We start from the raw sequence: 27788 nt of genomic DNA, 5'->3' as shown, positions 1-27788 counted from the left end.
TTCCACTGCATGGTACGGCTCGGTACGGTTCACTTTTTGGGGGTTTTCCACTGGGTACAGTACCTGGTACCTAGTACTTTTTTTAGTATTGGGGTTCGAGGGGTTCGAAGTGAACCGTACCGTTACCAAAACGTGACGTGTAAACTCTGCTGATCACGGAGAGAATCGTTGAGAAAGTTTTTTTTAGGAGTCGTGGTAGTAGAGGCGGCACAACTATAACGACATGTGATTAATCCCGCCCACTCTAAAGCGGTACTGAACTGCAGTGGAAACGCAAACCGTGCCGAGCCGAACCATGCCGTACTGAGCCGTGCCGAGCCGAGTCGTACCACGCAGTGGAAAAGCACCAAAAAAGTCCCAGTGTCATGATTCCGGACTATAATCCCGTCTTGGTTTTGGGTTTTCTTCTTCTTCTTCTTTAGATTTGATTTGTGGCTGACAACCAATTTTAAAGGTGCATTATCGCCACATACCAGACTGGAGTGTGGAGCAGTATATGACTATATTCTTTCCATCAATCCTGTATTTTTAGGTAAATCATGAGATGTTTGACCACATTCCAAGTACTTCCTTCTAAAAGCTTCTGAACATTAACATTTAAAATGTCTTTCTTTAGCATTTGAAACATTTCCCTTCTTTCCTCCTCATATTTCCTACATTCCAATAACACATGTAACACTAAGTACGTTTACATGGACACGTTTAGCTTCCATCGGAATGAATTCATTCTGATTGACGAATCCGAACGTAGTGTTTACATAAACGCTAAATAAAGTGATCGGGTTGATATGCGCGTTTATATGCAACAAGCTTCTGAACGGATTTAATCTTTTGACATGTGCACACTGCATGAATATACAGTTTCCCGCTGTTGTCGCATACGGTTTTAAAAAGCACACGTGATATTTATCTACTTTGGGTCCTAATTAGGCGACGACCAGCACATGAACTGTTGTGCCGTGCTGCTTACTTTAAAAAAAGTAGTAAAAGTGCCCCTTCCCGCACCCAAAACCAGTCGTCTGTTGATAAGTCTTAAACAAGGACTGGTGGGACGTTGTCCTGCTCCACTTCACAGATGCTGAGTGAAAGGGGAGTTTTATAATGACAGACGGGACACTCATTTATGACACTTTATTCGCCAGGAAGAACAGCTCGTTCCGCGCGTCATACGTCATTACGCTATTTCTACGTCACTGCGCATGCGCAGTACTTTCCAGTTTCGGTTTTCAATCCGATCAAGTGTTTACATGTCCTCTCGCTCGGATTACAAAAGGAATAAACCACCCTTTACAATCCGATCGAAATTTTAGTCGGATCTGGCCAATTCAATCCGATTGACGTGTTTACATGTGACATTTTTATTCTGATTGTGCTTCTAGTCCAATTACGATCGGATTAGTAGGGTCCATGTAAACACAGCTACTGATTCAGTTACCTCACAATTTTCACACAAACCTGTTGGATGTTTGCCTATTTTGAATATTGTCTGATTCAGTCTAGTATGTCCTATTCTAAGCCGAGTGAACAAAACCTCTTCTTTTCTGTTTCTGCCCCTCATTCTGCCAACACCGACTTTTTCCTGAATATTATAAAGATGTCGACCAGTATCGCTTACATCCCTTTGTAAAGATGTCGACCCGTATCGTTTATATCCCAGTATTGTTGCCATTTATCCGTCATTCGAGATTTTATAATACTCTTTCCCTCAGTTCTACTTAATGGGACATTTAAATCCACAGTTTGTCGTTTCAATGACAATTTAGCCACCTTTTGCTAACTCTCTCTACCACATGGCTTTACTTAAGGAAACCTAAAACACCTTAGCACCCCTAGTGGTAAGGAAGAAAACTGCCCCGACAAAATTCTTATTAACAGGCTCATGTCTGGCCCACACTGGGGCATCATTGGATTAATGTGGGCAGTCCCATAGTGTAGGCTGCTCACAGAGAGCCTGCGGTGAGCCCAAAGCTGTGGGCCTCACCTGGGCAAGCCCGCACTGGGCCTGTTTAGGTTTGGTGTGGGCTGGACCTAGCCCACTGTGCCCGCAAAAAGCCAGCATGGGCCCCGCAAGGACATGTTTGCAGGGGACTCTGTGTGTGTGTATGTATGTGAGAGTTTGTGTGTGTCAGTCAGTTGTGTGTGTGCTTAATGTGACACAGAGACACTGAAGAGTTGTTATAATAAACTCTAAATCCAGCGTGTAGTGGTTGAGTGAATGTGTGTGTGAATGTGTGTAAGTGTGTGAGTGTGTGTGTGTCAGAGACGCTGTAGAAGGACAGAGAGCCGGCCGACTCGTCCAGAAACACTCCTACTCTCTTACAGGAGTCTGAAGCGGCAGAGATGACAGTTTCCTTATCATTGTGACGGACAGTGAATCTGTGATCAGAGCAGATCAGACTCCAGGAGTTCACATTATATCCAAACACACAGTCATAACTCCAACTCACTCCTTTCCTCTGGATTTCTTTGTAAGCCACTGCTATTTCAGGATCATTTCCACTCCATTCAGTCTCCCAGTAACAGCGTCCAGTCAGACTCTCTGAACACAGAACCTGAGGATTATACCCATCAAATCTGTTTGGATGATCAGGATATGACTGCTCCTCTTTCACATATGTCACCTTTCTGTTCTCCTCAGACAGAATGAGGAAAACATTTGCTGTGTTTGGATCCAGTGTGAGATCACAGGCGTCTGAACACAAGACACACATTACAACACACACATTTACAACTAAACTACAAACAAGAAAACTGTGTGTCTTATTGAGGACTTACATTTGTGGAGTCCTGATGTGATCCTGAATTCTCCTCCATGATCCACACTAGAAAACACACACACACACACACACACACACACACACACACACACACACAGTGTCTATTAGTTTCTCACACAAACACACAAAATCTTCTCATATTGAGGACACAAACTCTCATCTTTTTTCATTTGATTGTTTTACACAAACTCTTTTATATCGGTCTCAAGCAACCTAGCAACCACCCAAAACACCCTAGCAACTAAGCAGCAACGCACTAGAATGCACACTAAACGCCATAGTAAATGCACAGTGATCTCTGTCTGAGAAAGAGACCGCATAAACTCAAAACCTTCAAACTGCAAGCCATTTTAACTACTTCAAACTTACATCATCTTCTAAAACATACTAGTGAGATGTTAAAAGTGTTCATCAGGCTATTATCAGAAAACATGCTAATCACATTAATGTGGTTGTGGCTAGAAGGGATACAGCTACGGCCAGAAGTGATGCAAAATCTCGCCAGATGGACAGGAAGAAAGTGAAAGAAAAAATGAAACGGACAGTGAAGACAACTTGCAAACTACTCAGTCTTACGTTGTGTCAAGTCTGTCATCATAACTCTCTCCACGATGCTGAGGAGAACAAGGTCTCAGGCAATCAGCATCCGTAATCAGAACAACCCATTTTATAATAATAATTTTTTGTGGTCATTAATAAAATTGTTAAATTGTGTTTGTATAAGAGTACTCATGTGTCAAAGCCTCATGGCTAACACCCTTCCACTACCCAACCAAAATCTCTTAAAATTTAAAAGTAGGCTGCATGAACCCCTGCATGCTGTTGAGCCCTGTTTTTCTGTTGAATCTCTATCTTAGTATCACTCTCTGTTGTTTAAAGTGATAAAATATAACTTAATTCCCACCATACTTCTGATATTATCTATCAAACTAAATTGAATAATTTGATCGTTCGCTTTTAATCTAAAACCACGAGTTCAGCACATTAGCATTCGTTAGCCGGTTATCTTTTCATTCTCATTGTCATTAGTTTCCATTCGCATCTATTACCGTTTTCTTTTCTCTTTTTTCTCGCTCCGTTTTTCACAAGTTCATCAAACAACAGTGGTAAGTCAGAATCATTCATCAATCACGGTGAGTAATAACTTCTTCTCCTGCTATTGTTGTTTGCACTGCTTGCCACATGTACAGTTTATCTCTCTCTGTCGGCGACGAGGGATTCACATGTGATAAATGCAGGGAAATAGTTAGGCTAACAGAGAAGATTTTATAACTAGAGACATGCATCCAAACCTTAACTGAGGATAATAAGAATGTGAGGGCTGTAGATATGGCTTTGGATGCGACTAGCTCAGGGTGTCCTGTACATTGTTCGGTTCCAGTTCTAGAGCCCGTGCAGCAGGGCAACTGGGTGACTGTGAGGCGGCATAGTCGTGGGTCAAAACACCGCTCAGCCAGAGCGCCTGACATCTTGGCAAATTTGAAAGTGCTGGCTAATACTAAATATAAATTCAGTAAGATTGTTATTCACGTCGGCACTAATGATGTTCTGATGTTCGATCACTAAAAATAATGTTAAAGAGGTGTGTGAACTTGCAAGCACGATGTCAGACACTGTAATATGCTTTGGTCCTCTCCCTGCTTAACGTGGCGATGAGATGTATAGTAGATTGTCGTCACTCAATGGCTGGATGTCTAAGTGGTGCCCGGAGACGCTGTTGTTGTGTTCTTTCAACGGCTCGCCTCGAAACCTCCAGAGAACGAAGGGGGGGTGGAAAAAAATAAAACTGTGGAAAGGAATATCCACATGTCTGACTGAAATTATATTCTCTATTTCTTTCTCTTCCCAGTGCCTCTTTGTGGCCCTCTGTAGTCTTTTCTCGGTAGAATTAGGAGTGATATTAATATGCCTCAGTCTTAATAACGGTGACTGGTGCTTTCACACCTGTAGATCGATTGCTTTGTTCCGAAACAGGGATTAAAATTATTACAATGTTGCTTTTTTTTATTCTTGGTGCGGTTCGCTTTCATATGGCAATGTTTCTAAATGGACCAAATTTGTTAATACAAGTCATGCGCGAGTAAACGGTTCTCTCATTGGTCAAAGTTTCACGATTTATTTTCCGGGATTCCACTAAGCTGTCATCTGTCAGGATGGAACGACAACAGCTTCGCGGGCCTATTGTTGATTTTGTAGATGTCGTTATATTAATTTATCACTTTGAGCAGGAGTCCAGGATTCATCGGGAAAACATTTTTAAAATGCACATACTAGGAAGAAGAGCATCATAGATAATTGGATGAGTTTTTGGGGCAGACCTGACCTGTTGAAAAGAGATGGTCTTCATCCCTCCTGGGGTGGTGCCGCTCTTCTCTCTAGAAATATGGCACATAGTCTTAGAGTTTGTACTTGACTAACTGGGGCCCAGGTCAGGAAGCAGACAGACTGGCTAAACCGACCGACTGCTATCCGCCTCATGTCACAGAAATCAGTTAATTCTCAGCACATAGAAACTCTTTCACCTAGATATCACACTATAGAGATTGTGTCTGTTCCCCGAACTAGAAAATACAAAAAATGTCCAAACCAAATTAAGAGTAACAATTTAATTGATGTTCAACAAATAAAAAACAGATGCAATATGGATAAACAAATGATAAAGCTTGGCTTATTGAATATCAGGTTCCTTTCTACGAAAGCACTTTTTGTAAATGATATGATTACTGATCATAAACTAGATGTGCTCTGTTTGACAGAAACCTGGCTAAAACCTGGTGATTACATTATTTTAAATGAGTCTACCCCCCAAGATTACTGTTATAAACATGAGCTGCGTCCAAAAGTTAAAGGGGGAGGTGTTGCTACAATTTATAACAATATTTTCAGTATTTCTCAGAGGGCTGGCTTCAAGTATAACTCGTTTGAAGTAATGGTGCTTCATATAACATTGTCCAGAGAAACAAATGTTAATGATAAATCCCCTGTTTCGTTTGTACTGGCTGCTGTATACAGGCCACCAGGGCACCATACAGACTTTATTAAAGAATGTGCTGATTTTATATCTGAGTTAGTGCTGGCTGCAGATAAAGTTTTAATTGTTGGTGATTTTAATATCCATGTTGATAATGAAAAAGATGCATTGGGATCAGCATTCATAGACATTCTGAACTCTATTAGGGTTAGGCAACACGTGTCAAGACCTACTCATTGTCGAAATCATACTCTAGATTTAATACTGTCACATGGAATTGATGTTAATGGTGTTGAAATTCTGCAGCAAAGCGATGATATTTCAGATCATTTAGTCTTGTGTAAACTCCATATAGCTAAAACTGTAAATTCTACTCTTTGTTACAAGTATAGTAGAACCATCACTTCTACCACAAAAGACTGTTGTAAGTAATCTTCCTGATTTATCACAATTCCTCAGCATATCCAATAGCTCAGAACAACTTGATATAACAGAAACTATGGACTCTCTCTTTTCTAGCATTTTAGATACGGTTGCTCCTTTACGCTTAAGAAAAACAGTCCGACACCGTAGTATAATGAGCACACTTGCGCCCTAAAAAGAGCAGCCCAGAAAATGAAGCGCAGCTGGAGGAAAACAAAACTAGAGTTATTTCATGTTGCATGGCGGGAAAGTACCCTATCCTACAGAAAAGCACTAAAAACTGCTAGATCTGATTACTTTTCGTCTCTTTTCTAAGAAAACAAACATAACCCCAGGTTTTTTATTTCAATACAGTGGCTAAATTAATGAAAAATAAAGCTTCAACAGGCGTTGACATTTCCCAACAACACAGCAGTAATGACTTTATGAACTACTTTAATGCCAAGATCGATAATATTAGAGATAAAATTGTAACCATGCAGTCGTCCGGTACAGTATCGCATCAGATAGTGCGCTATAGAGCTCCTGAGGAACGATTCCATTCTTTCTCTACTATAGGAGAGGAAGAATTGTATAAACTTGTCAAATCATCTAAACCAACAACATGTTGGATCCTATTCCACCTAAGCTACTAAAAGAAGTGCTCCCAGAAGTCATAGATCCTCTTCTGACTATTATAAATTCGTCATTGTCATTAGGATATGTCCCCAAAACCTTCAAACTTGCTGTTATTAAGCCTCACATTAAAAAACACAACTTGACCTCAAAGAACTTGTTAATTACAGACCGATCTCAAATATTTCTGTCAAAGATACTAGAAAAGTAAGTATCCTCACAATTATGTTCCTTCTTTGGGAAAAATGGTATCTGTGAGGATTTCCAGTCAGGACCGTATCATTGTACTGAGAATGCTCTCATTAGAGTTACAAAAGACCTGCTCTTATCATCTGATCGTGGTTGTATCTCTCTATTAGTGCTACTGGATCTTAGCGCTGCGTTCAACACTATTGACCACAACATTCTTTTGAATAGACTAGAAAATTAATGTTGGCATTAGAGGAAGTGCATTGTCATGGTTCAAATCTTACTTATCTGATTGCCACCAATTCGTAGCAGTGAATGAAGAGGTATTATATCAATCACAAGTACAGTATGGATTTCACTCTTTGCATGTTACCCTTGGGAGATATCATCAGGAAACATGGTGTTAGGTTTCACCGTTATGCTGATGATTAGGTTGATTACTGATTGTGGTCCTCCAGAACTTTGTTAATAAAACATTTAAAATCTTGTTAATTACTTATAAAGCCTTGAATGGTTTAGCACCTCAATACCTGAGCGACCTCTTATCGCATTATAGTCCTTCACGTCTGCTGCGTTCTCAAAACTCTGGCAATTTGATAATACCTAGAATATCAAAATCAACTGCGGGCGGCAGATCCTTTTTCTATTTAGCACCCAAACTCTGGAATAGAGACCTGCACGGGACGGATTTTTCAGTCCCGCTCCCGCCCGCGACATTCATGTTGTGTCCCGCTCCCGCCCGCAAAAGCCAGCATAAAAGTAATCTAGATTGTTTTCAGAGGATTCGTGAGCACGCAATTTCAGCACTGCGGTGAGTAGATTCTAACTTAATCACCTCTGATTGGCCATTGCGTTCCAGAAATCAACAGCTGAGTCTGTGATTGGCTACATTATAAATGGAAACTATGTCTAGCTTGCGCGCTAATTATTTTAATGTTAATATTAGTTGTTCTTTTTGCTTTAGTGCAACAGATAAATAACAATTTATATGTTTTAGACACTTTATGTTTAGATAATTTCTATTTTGCGGGAGTCCCGCGAATCATTTTATTCTCCCGCATCCCGCACACACACGGGTCTCTTCCCACCCGCACCCACACTCGCCCATCAAGAGTTGTCCCGCGCCACACTCTGTCAATTTAAATCTAGATTAAAGACCCATCTCTTTAACCTGGCTTACACATAACACACTACTGCATTTCTATAATTAAAATCTGTTAAAGGATTGTTAGGCTGCATTAATTAGGTCAACCAGAACTGGGAACACTTCCCATAACACACAATGTACTTGTTACATCGTAAGAAGAATGGCATCTACGCTAATATTAGTCTGTTTTCTTTCTTATTCCGAGGTCACCGTAGCCACCAAATCCTGTCTGTATCCAGATCAGATGGTGATTGCTGCCACCAGGATCCAGTCCATATCCAGATCAGATCAGATCATTTCACCATGTGGGTTGGGGGAGTTGTTAGTTTGCATGACTGGCATGTTGTCAGAACCTGTCAGTTAAGGTTCGAATCCCGGGTGAAGCATGTATATAATTTTAATAAATATTTAAAAGTTGTGTTTTTATTGTTCTGTTCTTGTAATGTGTTGTAACATCTCTATGACAACTGAATGAACTCATTGTGAATATGTTATTTTGGTCATGAAAAAATGAACATTAATAAAATACATCAAGCCACAACATCTGGCATTTTTTACATATAAATATTTTTATTTAAATATATTAATTGTTCTGCTGCATTAACTCTACTTTTATACTTTACAGGAGTTAGGTTAAGACAGATGTGCGATTGTCTGGTTTGTTCCCGACCTTGTCGATCAAGAGCAGATTCGGGTCTCAAAACACTTGTGAAATGCCCCAATGCTTTGATTCGCCTTAGTCACATGACAAGGATGTTTTGAATCTCACTTCGGAGCAGTGTTTCGAAATATCTGCGCTTCAGCATCTTGACACCGTGTCGAAACATCAGTTTCGCGTCAGCCATCCCTAATAAATGCTGCAATTGGATCTTCTTGTTTAGGAGCATTCCATGACAGAATAAACCAGCCACTTCAAGATCCAGCAGATTTACTTTGTTTGTTTTTGGACTATGGATATCCGGATATCTCCTCCTGCCACTAAGAAGGAGCAGATGGCTCGACTTCGGGCTCTGAGGCAGCAGGGAATGGAGGTAGGAGGTTCTGCCCAGACTTTTTGGACTCTTGCGGTGGGGCTGAATTACAATGAGACTGCGCTTAAAGATCTTTTTAATGTCTCTCTGGATAATCCTTTGCCCCAGTGGGAGATGGAGGGACTCAGGATCCTAGACTTCAGGGGTTGTCAAGTATCTCCATCAGCGTAGTAAGTGGGCTATACCAGGTCAATCAGAGCCCTTCTGTAGGGATTTTCCTACGAGCCCTGGCCTTCTGACTCCCACTGAGAAGCGGAGATCGAGAAGGAGGAGGGCAGCAAGGTCCACTCCAGTTCTCACAGAGCCCGCTCCAGTCCTTGAATCTGCATCAGAACCCGCTCCAGTCTATGAGTCTGACCCAAGTCCGGTGGTCCTGGAGGACCCGACTTCAGTGATCTCAAGTCAGGTGGTCCTAGAGGAACCGACTCCGGTGGTCCCAAGTCTGGTGGTCCTGGAGGACCTGACTCCAGTGGTCCCAAGTCCGGTGGTCCTGGAGGACCCGACTCCAGTGATCTCAGAGATCACTACAGTGCCGCTCGATTTCACTGCTGCGGCCATAATCAAGAAGGCCGTCTTTGCCTTTAACCTCTGGGCTGTTCTGCGGGCATGGGCCACTTCAGAATCAGAATCAGAATGAGCTTTATTGCCAGGTATGTTTACACATACGAGGAATTTGTTTTCGTGACAGAAGCTTCCACAGTGTAACAGAATGACAGTGACAGAACAAAAAAACACAGATAATAATAAATAAAAATAAATAAAAAATAGAACAAGTAAAATAAGGAATAAAAAATATATATACAAATCGACAATTGTATGTACAGGTCTATGGGTGAGACATCTTCTCTCTACAGGTATATTATGTGCAAATTGAAATGTAGACTGAGTATGTGTGTTAGATAAACAAGTGTATGAGTGAATAAATAGTGTGTGTTCCACAGTTATTGTCAAGTGTTCATGAGATGGGATTGCCTGAGGGAAGAGGGAGTGTGCTGGATGTGAGGGGTCCATAGTGATTTTGCCAGCCATTTTGCTCACTCTGGATGAGTACAGGTCTTGGAGAGAAGGGAAGGTTGTACCAATGATTCGCTCAGCAGTCCGGACTACCCTCTGTAGTCTTCTGAGGTCAGATTTGGTAGCTGAGCTGAACCAGACAGTTATAGAAGTGCAGAGGACAGATTCAATGATGGCGGAGTAGAACTGTTTCAGCAGCTCCTCTGAGGTTTCCGGATGGTAGCGAATGAAGCACCACTTCAGAGTCCCCTCCAGTCCAGTCCACTCATGAACCTGCTCCAGTCCAGAAGCCCTCAGAGTCCACTCCAGAGTCTGCTCCAGTCCGGGAGCCCTCAAGAGTCTGCTCATGAACCTGCTCCAGTCCGGAAACCTTCAGAGTCCGCTCCAGTCCAGAAGCCCTCAGAGTCCACTCCAGAGTCCGTTCCAGTCCGGGAGCCCTCAGGGTCCGCTCTAGAGCCCGCTTCAGTCTGAGAGTCCTCAAAGTCCACTTCAGAACCCGCTTCAGTTTATGAATTTGCTCCTGTGCTCACTCAAGTCTACGAGTTCATTTCAGAGTTCGCTCCCATCCGAGTCCGCTCCAGAACCCACTCAAGTTTGAATCCACCCCAGAGCCCACTCAAGTCTATGAGTCCACTCCAGAGCCCACTCAAGTCAATGAGTCCACCCCAGAGCCTACTCAAGTCAATGAGTCCACCCCAGAGCCCACTCAAGTCTATAAGTTCACTCCAGAGCCCACTCAAGTCTACGAGTTCACTCCTGAGCTCGTTCCAGTCCATTTGTCCATTCTTCAGTCTATTCTCATTCTTCCCGAGGTGGTGGCTCCCACTTCTGAACACTCAGTCTGCCCTGTTTTGGTCAAGGAGATCGTTGCTGAGTTATCTGCCTGTCCCTGTTATGGCCATAGAGGTTATTAATTTTGCTGTGCTCTTCATTGCAGTCCTGTCTGATCCTCCAGGGAGGTTATCTGCCTTGTAAGCTTCACTGTGTGGATCTTTGGTTCCGTCGGCCTTGTTGTGGTGGTCGTCTGCTCCGCCATGGGGCCCTTCGGTTCCAACTGCTCTGCTGTGGTGGTCTTCGGCTCCGCCTTGGTGCTCTTTGCCCTGGCCTCCTGCCCTGCCGGCCCTGGCCTCTTGCCTACCTCTGTTTTCAGACCTCTTTTACTACATGGACCTGGCCCGCCATCCCTCCCCCTGGTCCGCCTCCGTTCCGCCTCCCTCCTTGATTTCATTGACTTTTTGTGGAGCGTCTGGATTCTGCTCCTGTCTTTTTTTGCTGGTTTATTACTTTCCGTTACGTGTTTTCTGTTGCTCTGTTTTTACGGGTTCCCTTTTTGTGGATTACTTTGTGCATGCGTTTTTGCATTTTGCTCTGTTGTGGATTACTCTGTTATTGGACTCTTCAATAAATGCTGCAATTGGATTTTCTTTTTTAGGAGCATTCCGTTACACCATTTTGATTTTAGTGATATTACAATGAATATTGTAAAAAGTAATTTTTTGCAATTTGGTTTTTGGAAATGTCTAATGCAGTAATATTTGTAAGAATAGTTGGAACTGCTTTGGAAGTGTTATTAAGTTTTATTGTTATTTTTGACATTGTATTATTGTTATGGTTATCCGTTTCCATTATTTTATTTGTTCAGTAATACAAATTGTTCATAGTTGTGAAAATTCTCCTTGTGAAATAGGTTCAGAATAAAATAAAAATATAGCGATAGGTGGCGATTTGTTTCCTTTTTTAATCTATAGAGCCATTTACACAGATTTTAAGACCTAAAAGGAATTGTCCCTCTGGTGGAAAACATTAGTATTGTGAGATGCGCGTTAAATATCGCATGCGATTTATCGTGCAGCCCTAATTGTGGCCTTCACCTCTCATTCGCTAGCCGTTATGAATACTGCATTTATTGTTCTCTCACAATAAAGGCACAAGCCACAACAGAAATCTTTGAAAACAAAAATGTTTTGGTCTTGTTACAATACTAAAATACTTATAATATAATCATTGCAGCTTCTTTACCCCGTTTGCAATAATTCTTCGAATTTTTTTGTGTCAAGTGCAAGTGACGTCGCAGATAGTGGAGAATGCAAATGTCGATTACAAGTGACGTCACTTGCAGAGGAAGTGCAGTTGACGGAGAGTGCAAATCTGAGAATGCAAGCGCAAGACCCTTCTCGAAACATTGGTCTTTGGGGATTCATAAAATGGCTACTGTCACTTGAGAGTCAAAAAGGCAAGACAAAAGTAATACCTGTGGTTACTGATGATATATTGAGGTCTTACAAAGCAAACATTATTTTCAGCAATATTACCTGTAATCCATAGCCTCAAGCAAATGAGGAAGTCCAATTATTTTTTGCAAACTAGTTATTTTGGACAATTTGTTTCAATTAACTGGTTCAACTAAGCGATTCACCAGTTTATATAATCACCCGATGACGTAACATACACTCAAAAAAATTAAAGTTTTATGTATTTCAATTGTATACAAATTTTCCATCCATTTAGATTACATAGTTTAAACAAACAAATTAATAAACCTAATGTGAGTCAAATGCATCAGTCATATGTGAATCAAACAAGATTTCACATAATTAAATGTTCTCTAATCCAAACTGTTTCTGAAACAGAAAACCCAGAGTTTCCCTCATATCAGGATTAACATACTCAGAGTTTTCACTTAACCTCCTTTCTGAAACAGGCCTCTCATCAAATCGTCAAAGAGAAGCTAAGGCCTAGGACACACTAGAGGATTTTCAAATCTTAACAGATTTTAAAATCATAGGAGACCACAGGCATGAAGACAGTTTCAACCTATTTTAGCCTTATAATTCTCTGAATGCGCACACTAGACGATTTGACCAGACTGCGAGACCACACACTTGTTGACTGTAGGAACGATTTCACAGTGACAAGATCTCACAGAGACCTTCAAGATCAAACGTGACAAGATAAGAAAAACTCATGGAGGACAATCGATGTTGTCAGCTGGGTCTCCTGGTGTGTGTTTTGTTGCACAGTTTAAAGCAAAATATATTTTAAAAAAAAGAATATGGGTGGTTCTTTCTCAGTACTCTGCTTTTGTGGCATGTTTGTGGCTACCAAGTTTCAGCTACAGAAGCACGCAACATCCGTTAGGTGACACTTGCTCACTCTAATGGGCTATCGCAGGGTATCACGTCAGAGGCAGCCTGATCAAGAGTCATGTTTAATATTTACTAGAGCCCGACCGATATGGGTTTTTTGGGGGGGCGATACAGATACCGATATTAGGGAGTTAAAAAGGCAGATATCGATATATCCCTCTCTCTATATATAGCCCTCTCGAACGAGCGCGTCGGTAGCCCCCCCAGGATCGCCAGATTGGTCAGCGCCCGAACGCGAATTTAACCGCCCATAACTCCCGGACCCCAGGGGCTATCGACGCCGGGGTGGTCTCATTCGAAAGGGGGCCTCGAGACGTACATTCGATTTGGCGTTCGAGAGGGTTCCTCGAGCTGAAGGGATCCCCCGAATTTGGTGCGGATCTGCCACGCCATTACGGAGATATGGCCATTCAAAGTTTCAATGGTATTCTATACACTTAAGCTTTAAAGAGTTTCATCCAGGTCGCCAGTAGCAATCAATGGAGCGCGCTCTGCTGGGCAAACTATGTAATTACACCATTTACAAGCACTTTATCTGCATTTTATGTTCTGTAAAAAAAATTTCATATCGGTGGCATATCGGCGGCAAATTAGCCGATACCGATATATCTGCGACAGGCTCATATCGGCCGATAAAACCGGCAAAACGATATATCGGTCGGGCTCTAATATTTACGATTGGATTTCGGGGACACTCCGTCTCGATCGGGAGGAGTTATATAATCGTAATGACACCACACAATAAAGGATTTTTTGGACAAAAAATCATTTGCAACAAGCCTCGAATCGGGCCACGCCCCCAATCGTTCAGGGGTGCAAATCAGGCATAAAATCTGCCTTAAATTCTTCAAACGTGTGGCCAGACTTAGAGAGAGCTTCAATCCAGGTCAAAAACACAGTGATTTAAAGCCCAGTTTCCAATGAACATATAGATGCTCTTTTTCCAATTGGCACACAATGTTCTCATAGAGTCTCTGTGAAGCTCAGTATCCAAGTGGGACATAATTCAGTATTTTATGTTTTAAAGGAAGTTGGGCTTCATTCTTTTTTTTGAGAATCAAAGCAGCATCTCATGACAACCATAAAAACAATGACAGATTCTCTCACAATCACAGAAGACAGGATGACTGTTAATACTCAACTTACTTGAGTTTGTCCAGATGGTTGAGTGTTTCAGAGAGCAGCTTCACTCCTGATTCTCCTGGGTGATTGTAGCTCAGATCCAGCTCTCTTAGGTGTGAGGGGTTTGAACTCAGAGCTGAAGCCAGAGCAGCACAACTGTCTTCTGTCACCAAACAGCCAGATAATCTACAACAACAAGTTTTAAAGTAACAGCAGCCTAATATTCCAGTTGCTGTCTGTCTTAATATTTATCAAACAGCAAATTAGAAAATCACTCACTGCTCTTGATTTAATAACTTTTATAGATTGACTAAGGATTAATATAAATGTTATTTATACAGTGAAGATGATGCAGGTTACTTTATTTAATTTCGGTCTATATTTCCTACCTGGATTTCTGTTAGACCTACCTGAATATTTTTAAAGGACTGTATGCAAGGTCAATTTGGTACTCACATCCTGTCCAAGTTGCGGTGCACAGAAACGATCTATCACAGTGCGTGAGCACCACATTGAAATCTCTTTTGTGCCATCTCGTGCTTGAATGGCTTAAAACACTTTGTTTAATCTGACAAGGCTTAAAACACGTGAAAATTATAAACTTTCTTGAGGAAGCAGCACTGGCCTGATCGTTCAGATTAGTTAAACACTGCATTCTCTTAACAACAGGTAAGCTAATTGTATTTGCATACCACTACTAGTGAATGAGCCAGTGTAATGTAAATATATCTGAAAGGTCTGACATTATAAAATGCGACATTAACAATATGGTATAAAACGTTGTTTGTTTACATTGCGCCTCACATTATGAAAACAATGTTTGGGATACCACAATCAAAACTTTGTGATGTAGACAGTTTGGTGTTGAATATTCATCCAAATTATGGTGAAAAATCGCTAGCCCGGCATCCCGGGGCTATAGTATCTTCTAGTCGGGCTACCAAAATGTATCACCACCCTTTTCTGTGCACACTCACTCAAAGTGTGCACACAGAGAGTAGCGTTTCAGACAGCTTGTGAACACAGAATTGATTCCTCTTTCACGACTCCTTGCACTTCAGTGAACATGTGCGCACAAAGTTATCTCAAAATACCTGTCTAGTCAAGTATTCTTGTAAACACAGGCGGTTAATTTTTAAATCTAATTGTAATATCTAATTGCAATCTAAATAACCTGTATTTAGCATCTTTGTTTGGATTGTGATTAAAATGCAGTGGTTGCCTCTAATTTTAAATGGAAAGAGCACAGGCAAAGCCTTAGTTTGTTTGTATGAAGAGATTTCATGTATTTGTATTATTTATTTATTTGTAGTGGGATTTGTTTTAAAATGTCAGGTTAGTTTTATTATTTTACATTTTAATTTCACAAACAAATGTGCAGCACTTTGAGAAATAATAAAAGGACACCTTTTCATTTATAATTTGTCTAAAGTCTCGTTTTGTTAAAAAAAAATGAGAAAATCGTATATTGAAATTAGTATTGTGAATCGTATCGCATCATGAGTTGAGTGAATCATTGCATCCCTATATGCTACTAATTTTTGCTGTGGTATCAAAGTAAAGTGTTTGTTTAATAATAAGTGTTATTTAAAAAATAAAGAACCATATGTGTATATATGCACGTTCTGAAGTAGAGGTCGAGCGATATATCGGTCGGCCGATATATCGGGACGATATTTGTATGTTGTGCATCCACTTATTATTAGTGTGACATTTTAGCATGCAAATGAAGGGGAAAACTTCAAGATATCGGCCCTAAAAATCGGCAGCACATATCGGCCATCGGCTGACCCTGACCTCTAAACATCGGCATCGGTTATAGAAAAACCCATATCGGTCGATCTCTATTCTGAAGCCCCTAAACTGTGTATACGTATACGTTCTGAAGCCACTGAACGCATTTTCAAATGAGGGGTACCCCTTGGATCTGATTTGTGCCACCTCAGATTCGATTGGCCCCCCTACAACCCTTCAAAATGCATTGATTTTAACCATTCGATGCAGACGATTACCGGTGTATTTAGAACATTCACTGCTAAATTCAAACATACTTTCGTGATTTGGCTTGCGCTGAGCCAGAGATAGATGCGCTCAAAGCTTTCTAAGATCCAATCCATTTGATTAGTTCATTTTTTTTAAATTGATGACCAGGTGCTGTATGTTTCCCAGAATTCTCTGCACTGTGAGTTAAATACATCATTTAATACCCAAGTATGTTGAGTTGACAGTTAGGACTCTTCAGTCCAGCGCACAGCAGCTTCACTCCTGAGTCCTGCAGGTCATTGTTACTCAGATCCAGTTCTCTCAGGTGTGAGGGGTTTGAACTCAGAGCTGATGCCAGATCAGCACAACCTTCTTCTGTCACCGAACAGCCAGATAATCTACAAAAGTATTCTAAGTGTTAATGTAATAAAGAGATAATACAATAACAAAAGTGCTTCGAGGCCACCTGCAGGCCAAATGTGACAGTCATCATTTTCACCAAACAGCCAGATAATCAACAAAAAAGTGTTAATGTTAACATGCATTTTAAGAGATATTTTAGATTTTAGACATGGGATGTGGGAATGCTGAGGGTCCTGCAACACCCCTTGTAGAGGACTGTAAAAACGATTAAAAAAATAAGTTTAACAGACAAATAAAAACATTTTCTGTTTTGACTAATGTTACTTGTTAGTGGGCTATAAATCTGATTTTGTTTTAGATAGTTTTCATTTTTTTATATTATTATCAATATGCAGTAATGTGATCAACTAAGTAAAAATAAAAGAAAAACATGTTTTTCCCCACTATTCAATATGTCGACAACAAAAACAGCAACAATTTAAGGGGGTCTGAATACTTTCCGTACCCACTGTATATATATATCTCATGTGAAAGGATAATCAGTGACTGATGGAAAAATGCATTTTAGTGTCTTGTTTATAAACTCTAGATGGGACTTTAAACTAATGTCAAATTAGTTGCAGTCTTTGCATGGCAGAATTAAAAGAGGGGTTTAGATCGTGGACAAGAGTCATCATTAGGGTTGGGCAAAATAAACGATGCAATCGTCCATCGCCGATGGCTGACAGACAGCACGATGTTGAGCCGGCATTGTGATCCCCCCCTCCCCCCATACCCCCCGCATCCCAATTCCGTGTTCGGAAAGGAAATTAAGTGTACTACGGAACCCCTAAAGGGAATAAATAGCCTACGAGATGGGAGGATAAAAATAAATATTTCAATACTTTCTCTCGCAATTATATCATTGGGTAATTACACTGTATATAAATTGCGGGCATCAGGGAGCCGCTACTAATATGCAGGGCATTGAAACCGCTTTTGAATGCGCGCTCTCATTTTACTTCCACTTTCGAGATTCGCGATCAAACATTTTCCGTGCCTTTCTGCATACGGATTCACGCTTCGGGCACACCCCTAATCCCTGCCCCCCGATGTCATCATCTTTGTCATAGGCACTTTGATTAGTCAGCAGCTATGCAGCCTCATACACAGGAGAGTGTGAATACTTGTTTTTGATTTGAATTGGTTCATTTAAAAGTAAAAGTTCACAGAGACCAGAATGGCAGAAAGTGCACAGTTTTTCTGTTTTACAGTTTTGAATGGTATCTTACTATTATCTGTACAACCAAAAACAACAAAGTATTTCAAGTTTTTCTGCTATAACTGAATGCTCCGGAGGGTTCACCGACCTCAGAGGGTTAACAAACTGGACGAGTAAATGTAAAAGCCAAACCTCAGTTTGTTGAGTTGACAGTTGACACTCTTCAGTCCAGCACAGAGGAGCTTCACTCCTGAATCCTGCAGGTGATTGTTACTCAGGTCCAGCTCTCTCAGAGAAGAGTTTAATGATTGTAGAGCTGAAGCCACAATTTCATAATGCTGATCAGTGAGTTTACAGGATGTTAATCTGAAAAAGGGAGAAATGGTTAAAAGGCATGCTGGTGTGCTGATGTCATGCTCGATTAAAAACTTCACCAGGAAAGATAATGCTGGTTGACCATTCACTCTCTGGTCTTTACATTAGGAAGTAAAGACATGACTTATTTAAAAGTCATATTTTATGAGCATTATGTGTGATGCTTCAATAATTGTTTCTTCTTAATTTTACAGTAATTTATTGTGGAACGTTTTAATAGCTGAGTGCCATTACAAATATTTTTTTAAAGTCGGACTGAAACCGAAGTTGCGATTGTCTTTTTTTTCTCTAATGTGACATCTATCCGAGTGAAACAGTATCCGAAATGAGAGGGCGGGACTTGATTTTGTCCTTCGGGAATTGATTGGATCATTGGACGTTAGGTGTTTCTAAGAAAATGGAGGCAGATCTGAATGCCAGTTTGCGGTCAGCTGTGGGGGATTTCTCTCCGCCGGAATACCTGCCAATACCCTTGCTTAAAGAACCTTTTTATTTATTGAGGACGACGACCACATGGATGAGCAACGACACTAAACAAGCCTAAGCAGCGCGAGAGAGAGAGACAAAGACAGACAGACTGACTGAGTGCATTCTCCATGAGGTTAAGTCATATTCATGAAAAAATGTTTTTGCCTTGTGCGAAAAGTAATGTTGTCATAATGACAATAATAATTCGTTACATTTATATAGCGCTTTTCTGGGCACTCAAAGCGCTTTACATAGAAAGGGGAATCTCCTCAACCACCACCAGTCCACAGCATCCACCTTGATGCGACGCCAGCCATATTGCGCCAGAACGCCCACCACACACCAGCTTGTTGGTGGGGAGGAGACAGAGTGATGAAGCCAATCCGAATATGGGGATTGTTAGGAGGCCATGATGGTCAGAGGCCAATGGGCAGATTTGGCCAGGATGCTGGGGTTACAACCCTACTCTTTTTCGAATGACATCCTGGGATTTTTAATGACCACAGAGTGTCAATAATAATATCCTAATATCCTTTTTTTAATGTTTAAGGTTACCGTACTCCCCCATGACTGGCGTGAGCGCTGATCAATGCATTGATCTCTATAAAGTGAAGCATCAGCTGTTTATCCTTGTGTTTACCCCTCACATGACTGACGTCAATGAGGCTGATGGCAGTCCCAGATAGCGCCGCCCTCAAGTCAGAGCTTGTAACATGAAGAGAAGATGAGTTGTTTTGAGGAGGAGGGGAGGTTAACATTTTGATTAAAGATTACGAGGGCACATGAATTAAAAAAATAATGAAGTGCACAAATAAATTGTTTATAATAAACACTACAATATTCCATTAAAAAATAATATTCTATGGTGACTTTAACATTTTCCTAATATAAGTGATTCTTTATTACATTATCCAGTTCTATTGGATAGATTATATTTCCCACAAAGATATATGTTTCATCATATATCAGGCACTTTGAGAGGGCTGTGGGACACGAGCAGGACAAAAAAATATCTTGTCTCATATCTTCATGTTTTCTTCCAGTATTCGAAAACAATTGACACTGTTTTCAAATGATAGCAAACAGAAAATTATATATTTCACATGAGCAAGACATTTATATTTGATGTGGCCAAGATTTTACTAATTTAAACTGAAGGAATTAATTAGTTCAGCATAGCCGAATTTAACTAAAATGAGGGAACTCGTGAAAATAAACATTTATAATCCCCTGTAAAAACAGAGGGTGACACAGTGAGGATTTGGGAAAATAAACAAGAGGTTTCAGTGGAACAATTTATGAAATATTGTTACATTTGTAGAAATTTAAGTCACCAGCCCACAAAACAGAACACAAAGCTGTGCATGACTTAATTTTAATTTATGGGCTCACACACCTCTCTCATTTAGCTTGATTTCAAATGTTTCCATGGTTGCGATGTAACATTTGCCTGCTAATTATTGCTTTTGTAAACAAAGCTTTGTACTTCACTTGTATCTTAATATCCACGTTAAAAATTAATATGCGCAAAACTGTTTTGGCACAAAACTCATTTGGCATACTACTGCAGAAAGGCAGTTGTCAAGCTGACACAGCCATAACTGCAGTCAATTATGTTTTATGCTTGTGAACACGCACCCAGAAAATACTCATGAAACCCCCCTCACAACTTTCAAATTATGTTCATATTGCAATATTATTTGATTTTTACACTCACACAGCTTTTCTGCAGTTCCCCACAGCAGGTACCAGTCTCCTTCTGCCCTCTTTTGATTTGATGTTGTACTTATTAATGTCAAACTCCTCCAGCACCTCCTCTGACATCAGGATCATGTTTGCCAAAGTTGAGCATTGTGCAAGTGTAAGATTTTTTGTTTTATTTTTTTTAGAGTTTAAAAATGCCTGCATTTCTTTAACAGAATTATCCTTCATTTCAATCAGGCAGTGTGTCAGATTTATCCATCTTTCAGGACTGACATTGTTTTTTTGACCTCGCTTGAGGTTGTGGATTACGTTCTTGATGCTCTCAGGGTTGTTCTCTGTGTGAAGCAGTACATCCTGTAAGAGTCTCTGATTGGACTCCAGTGAGACGCCATGAAGAAATCGAAGGAAAAGATCCAGGTGTCCATTTTTACTGCTCAAAGCTTTATTCACTGCTTCCTTCAGAAACACATCCAGAGGAATATTCTCACACTGAGTTCTGGACTTTCCTGTCAGGAACATTTTCAGAATCTCACTGTTCTTGTGTAAATAGCAGAAAAACACATACAGTGCTGCAAAAAACTCCTGAAAGCTCAGATGTACAAAGCTGTAAACCTTCCTGTGATAAATCACAGGCTCCTCTCTGACGATCTCAGTGCAAATCCCAGAATACACTGAGGCGTCATTGACGTCTATGCCGCTCTCTCTCAGGTCCTCCTCATAAAACATCACATTGCCCTTCATCAGCTGATTGAAAGCCAGTTCAGCAAGTTTCACAATCACTTCTCTGTTGGACTGCAGGAGTTTCTCTGGATCTCTCTCTTCATACTTCTGGTTCCTCATATTTGTTTGAATGAGCAGGAAGTAGATGTACATTTCAGTCAGAGTTTGAGGGATTTCTGCACTGAGATCTTGTTTCAGGAGGTTTTGAAGCACAGTGGATGAGATCCAGCAGAAGACGGGGATGTGGCACATGATGTGGAGGCTTCTTGCTCTTCTGATGTGTGAGATGATTCTGCTGGCTTGATGCTCGTCACTGATTCTCTTCCTGAAATATTCCTCCTTCTGAGGCTCAGTGAATCCCTGAATTTCTGTCAGACGGTGGATGTATTTGGAGGGGATCTGATTGGCTGCTGCTGGTCTGGAGGTGATCCAGATGAGAGCAGAGGGAAGCAGCTCTCCTTTCATGAGCTTTGACATCAACACAGCCACTGATGAAGTCTCAGTCACATCACAAACTTTCTGAGCATCTGAAAACATCAGTGTGATTCTGCTTTCATCCAGACCATCAAAGAAGAACACAACTTTACATTCATCATAAATCTTTGAGTCCAGATCTTGAAGTTCAGGATGAAAGTCAAGCAGAAGTCTGTGAAGACTGTACTGATGATCTTTAATCAAGTTCAGCTCTCGAAATGGAAATACAAACATGAAATCTACATCCTGATTGGCTTTTCCCTCGGCCCAGTCCAGAATGAACTTCTGCACAGAGACGGTTTTTCCAATTCCAGCGATGCCTTTAGTAAGAACAGTCTTTATTTGGTCTTTCTCCTCATATCCTGGTTCAGGTGAAGGATTAAAGATGTCATTGCAGTTGATTGGAGTGTCTTGGAGTGTCCTGTAACTTTTCTCCATCTGCAGCACCTCATGTTCTTCATTCACTCCTTCACTCTCTCCCTCTATGATGTACAGCTGTGTGTAAATCCTGTTCAGGAGAGTTTGATTCTCTTGTAGTTTGATTCCCTCAAATAATCTCTCATGCTTGTTCTTCATGCTGGTTCTGTGCTGGTCTTTGACTCTCTGCAGATCATCCTGCACTGGTTGATGAGAATCATGCTGCTGAGCTGCTTCTGTGTCATGATGACTGATTTGGTTCTGACTGTAGGAAGATGTGAAGGTCTGACAGGACACATATCTGATCTGGTCAGCTCTCCCACCACTGAAAAGACATTAAGCAGAACAGACAAAAACAAATATAAAAGACCTTTTTCAAAATAGAGAAAATATTTATGTCTCTAATATTAAATTATCTTATTTGAAATCATACCACAACCACATTTAGAAAGTTTGATTGATAAGCTCATTTTAATCATAATAAATATGTTGTGGCCAACAGATACTTATTACTGTCAATATTACACTGATGCAGAAATCCCACTGTGTCCCTTAACTTTTGTGTAATTAGACAAAAAGGGAATAGACATAGAGAAGCACACAAGAGCACTATTTAACAAAGCAGCTTTATTTAACAAACAACCTATTGAATTTTTCCTTTTCAGTTTTGTTTTTTAATATCATGATTTTCATTTTAGTGTTATATTTGCTGATAAAAAAAAGAGAACAATTTCCATTTATTTTTCTGTCTAAAGAACTTTATTGCAGAAATAAACTAAAAAAGTATATTTCTCTCTTGTTATTTCTGTGTATACTCTTTGTTTTTGTGTTGAATGTCTCTTTCTACATGAATATACTCACACAGTATCAAAGGGCACCGCTTCATCACTGAGATCAGGGGGCTGCAGTGGAGAAGCTGCTCTCTTTCTCTTCCTGCTGATGGTACTGAGAAATAGAAAGAGACAAAAAAAAAAAAAGAGAGAAATATTGTTTTTCTGCAAATTATCAGTCTTAAAGGGGACCTTTAAGAGGGGGCCACTGCTATTGCTGGAGCATGAGCTCTTGAAGCTCTGCCCTCTTCTGAAAAGAGGGCCGGTGCACCAGCTCATTTGCACTGAAAGAGACAAATGGATGCTCTGTGAGGCTGTTACTAGCTGAGTTCACTGGTCATTGTCTAGGACAGGCACATGTGAAACTCTCAAAATGAAAACAGGGTGGAAACAACACAATCTCCCGGTCTTCTACTGAAGATGCAAATTAAGCTATTTGGGAGCATTTTGGCTATTTAAAAATGGTCAATAAGGGGTTGAAGACGGGCATCCAATATTCAAAACATGCAGATGAAAAGTGACGATTAAAACAGCGAACACATCTAAAATGTTACAGCACCTGAGGGATCAGAATCCAAAGATTCAGGCCCAGATAAAGGCAATAGTTTCGCAAATGCATTAAATATTACTTAACATCACTAAACATTACTTATAGCACGTTTCCCCATCCAATAATCACAATAAGCTTTGTGCTTTGTTAATTTTGTTATAAACAAGGTCTCAGCTTTAAAATTCTGTCAATTTTGTCACAAAATTCAAACAATAATTTCAATTGATATAATCAATTGGCTCAGTACTAGGACCGTTACTTTTCACGATTTACATCTTACCCTTGGGAGATATCATCAGGAAACATGGTGTTAGCTTTCACTGTTATGCTGATGATACTCAGCTCTATATTTCTTAGTTACTTGACGAAACATACCAATTTGCAAAACTAAAGGAATGCATAGTTGATATAAAAAACTGGATGACTAGTAATTTCTTACTGCTTTTCTAAAAAATAGACGTGTTAATTATCGGACCAAAAACTTCTGCATGTAATGACCTAGAACACTGTCTAACACTTGATGGCTGCTCTGTCAATTTTTGTCATCAGTTAGGAACCTAGGCGTGCTATCTGATAGCAATCTTTCCTTTGAAAAACATGTTTCTACCATTTGTACAACCAGATTTTTCCATCTTAAAAATATATCTAAATTATGACCTATGCTCTCAATGTCGAATGCAGAAACGTTAACTCATGCTTTCATGACCTCAAGGTTAGACTATTGTAACGCTTTATTGGGTGGTTGCTCTGCGCCATTAATAAACAAACTCCAGCTGGTTCAAAATGTAGCAGCCAGAGTTCTTACTAGAACCAGGAAGTATCACCATATTAGCCCGGTTCTGTCAACACTGCACTGGCTCCCCATTAAACATCATATACATTTTAAAGTTCGGGAGGCAGACACACTCTTGCAGTTTAAATCTAGATTAAAGAACCATCTCTTTAACCTGGCTTACACATAATACACTATCGCATTTCTATAATTAAAATCTGTTAAAGCATTTTTAGGCTGCATTAATTAGGTCAACCTGAACCGGGAACATTTCCCATACCACCCGATGTACTTGTTACATCGTTAGAAGAATGGCATCTACGCTAATATTAGTCTGTTTCATTCTTATTCCGAGGTCACCGTAGCCACCCAAATCCAGACAGTATCCGGATCATATGGTCACTGTAGCCACCAGGATCCAGTACATATCCAGATCAGATGGTGGATCAGCACCTAGAGACGACCTTGACAGCCTTGAATGTCCCCTGAAACAGATCCCCAGCGAAGACCTCGTCACCTAGACGGCCATTGGGACAAGACCACGGGAACCAGATGAGTCCTCTGCACAATCTGACTTTGTTGCAGCCTAGAATTAAACTGCTGGTTTCGTCTGGCCAGAGGAGAACGACACTATTTTGACACTATTTCCCCGTTTAATACTGTAAAGCTGCTTTGACACAATTTGCATTGTAAAAAGCGCTATATAAATAATAGTGACTTGACTTTTTTTTTTTCATCTCGTCTTTTCATAATGAATATTAAAGTAGTGTTTAAGCACAGTGCTGTGTTTTTTTTACAGTGGTAACCTAGGAAACGCTATATCGATGCTGTTCCATAAGCTCCACCTTCTGTCAGAGAGTGAATTTGCGTTCTCATTCAGATGGTCTGCTGTTTTTGTTTTGTTCAGGCATGTTTTATGTGGGATCATTTCACAAAGCTAGTCAGAATACGTATATGGGTAGTTGAAAAATAGGCAGTAAAAATGCTTTTTTGTAAAAGACCATTTTTGAAGAAGAAATGCATGTATATGTAGTGTGAAGACTGATCTTTGAGAAAATATAAAGGGTCGCTTTTTCAATTATTTCACTGTGTTTTTTAACATTTTTACTGAACTGTAACAAATTTGTCCTGTGGTGTGACATAGCAAAAATTAAGAAAGGAAATATCTTAATATACAAATAACATCTGAGAGATTTCTCTTCTTTGTTAGACACTTATTTTCATATTGTGTTATTTATTTAATATAAAATTATATTATATGATATTACAAATAGAAATGTTATCATTTATAAGTTCATTTAAAAACTGCATTATGTGCAATTTACATGTTTGCATTGTTGAGTGTTGATCATTATTATATTTAAAAATAAATAGTAATTAAATGTAAGTTTGGGCACTGTTTTTAATTGTAACCTAGTAATGTAAAAGGGCTCCCTGTAGTTTAAAGCATAAACTGAGGTAGATTTTCATCACTAAGAAAATTTTAATTATAACTGAATTTATTTATAAAAGAGCAACTTGTTCAGTAAACCACTTTCATAAAAAAAGAAGAAGAAAAAATTAATGTTTAGTTTTTCCCCCTGCTGTATCGAAATCATACTAAACCGTGACATCAAAACCGAGGTACGTACCGAGCCGTCATGTTAGTGTACCGTTACACCTCTAATACGATACTGGTATCGGGCCCAATACTGCACTCATGTACTCGTACTCATTAAAATGCCCTAATACTAAAAGCCGATACCACAAAGTGTGTGAACAGTGCCGTGTCCAGACAAAGAAACAACAGAACAACAGAGAGCAGAATAAAGTTATTAGAGATTAAGGATGTCTATAAAGTACATGTATGTAATTAATATAATGGTAAACATTCGATATTCACGCCTGTATAGTTGATGTGTTTGAGCTGATAAGCAAAGCACACAGAGTGGATTGAGTGCACGGTGGCACAGATACACGAGCTTGTCAAGCGAATATACCTTTCCCTCAGACATCACTGGAAAGTTTGTAGTTCAGTCGGATATGTCAAAAGCAAGTAAGTAAAACAATGCACAAGTTACTTAAGTTAATTGACGGTAAGGAGAGAGAGGAGGAGAGAGAGAGAAAGAGAAAGAGAGAGAGAGAGAGAGAGAGAGCACTTCTGTTTCATGATCTTGATTGCTGTTCGCTCACTTAGCACACGCATCATTTGGATTAAAACTAAATATAAGCCAAACAAAGATTATAGGGGCATTCACTACAAACAACATTTATTTTAAACGTCAAGCATACACAACTTTATATGAAGCGAAAGTGAAACTAGCAGCCTGTACGTGTTTCTCTCGTTCTGCACAAATACAAATGTGCACGTGCATCGCGCATATTATGCTTACTTGACGTTAATTTCATTATATGAGCGGCATTGGGATATAAGTCGCAGCATGTTTCAGAAGATAAAAAATTTGATTTATATTTTAGAAAATCTGTTCATCGCCGTTACAAGATTTATGTATAATGTTCCCTTCATTGTTACAAGAAAGTGTCTTGTGATTACAGTACTGAGCCAGTACTGATTACAAATGGCATGAAAATGCAGGTATTGCTACTCGGTATCGGCAAGTACTAAAAATAAAAGTACCATATCGGCCTCGTTCTGAAAAAATTGGTATTGGTGCATCCCTAATATGTTATATACAATTTATATAGTAAGTTTCTTAGCATAGTTTTCTTTTCAGTGATCACGCAGGTTTGTAAGGAGTTTAACTAGTTAAATGACTGAGGAGTGAGGAATCTTTTTTATAATTAAAATATTCAAAGAGAAGAACCAGCAGCATCATGTTTAAAAAAAAAATCACACTCAATGTCATGATACTCACACAGGGTCAAAGGTCACAGCAGGTCCATCACTGAGATCAGGGGGCAGACACATTAAGTTGTTACTCTCCATAGACACACAGCTGAATCCTGGAGATGCGTCAACAGGAGCCTCCTGCTCTCTCTCCTCATATGCACTCATTTCACAGGCTGTTTTTCTGCTTCTCTTCTTTCTAGAAGAGAGACTGGATTTCAGGCCTGTATGTGGAAACAAAGAACACACAATGAAATCTGATACAACAGAGTTTCAGTTCTTGCTGGTGATCAGAATTGAGAAAGCACAGTGACCGAAGTGGCTGATCATGTTAAAATGTTTTACCTTGATAAGACAGTAAGTCTGGCTGCATCCAAAATGGCATACTTTCCTACTATATACAGTAGGAAATAAGTACCTACCCAAGACAGTATGCGATTTTGGAAGCAGCCCACAAACACATCCACAATTTCACTCCTGTCTAAAGAGTATGACGTGTTTAACAGCACTGAGCATTGCGGCTAATCACAGACATGACTCTTAAAATGTGTTTACGTCAGTCAGTGGCACATCAACTCAATACTAGTGTTGTCACGATTAGGGGTGCTCCGATCAGGATTTGAGGCCGATCTCCGATCACAGAAACCAGTAACTGCCGATACCGATACC

At 40.0% G+C, this 27788-nt stretch overlaps 1 protein-coding gene across 3 annotated transcripts in view; it reads right to left on the bottom strand.

The window, feature by feature from the left end:
- Positions 1–2099: 2099 nt before the first annotated feature.
- LOC107726817 (NACHT, LRR and PYD domains-containing protein 3-like) overlaps positions 2100–27788 on the bottom strand; it is a 31414-nt gene continuing 5725 nt past the window's right edge. For all 3 annotated transcript variants that reach the window (XM_016536517.1, XM_016536516.1, XM_016536518.1), the window contains 8 exons: positions 27148–27343; positions 23002–23085; positions 20543–22465; positions 18175–18348; positions 16643–16816; positions 14460–14621; positions 2776–2822; positions 2100–2692 (listed from right to left, as the gene is read on the bottom strand). In XM_016536517.1, the coding sequence (XP_016392003.1) occupies positions 2130–2692; positions 2776–2822; positions 14460–14621; positions 16643–16816; positions 18175–18348; positions 20543–22465; positions 23002–23085; positions 27148–27287 (3267 nt within the window). In that variant the 5' untranslated portion in view covers positions 27288–27343 and the 3' untranslated portion in view covers positions 2100–2129. The remainder of the gene's footprint in view (positions 2693–2775; positions 2823–14459; positions 14622–16642; positions 16817–18174; positions 18349–20542; positions 22466–23001; positions 23086–27147; positions 27344–27788) is intronic.

The sequence above is a fragment of the Sinocyclocheilus rhinocerous genome, unplaced genomic scaffold (assembly GCF_001515625.1).
Source record: "Sinocyclocheilus rhinocerous isolate Xijiao unplaced genomic scaffold, SAMN03320098_v1.1 scaffold1447, whole genome shotgun sequence".
Classification (NCBI taxonomy): Eukaryota; Metazoa; Chordata; class Actinopteri; order Cypriniformes; family Cyprinidae; genus Sinocyclocheilus; species Sinocyclocheilus rhinocerous.
This window is presented reverse-complemented; position numbering and strand designations above follow the sequence as displayed.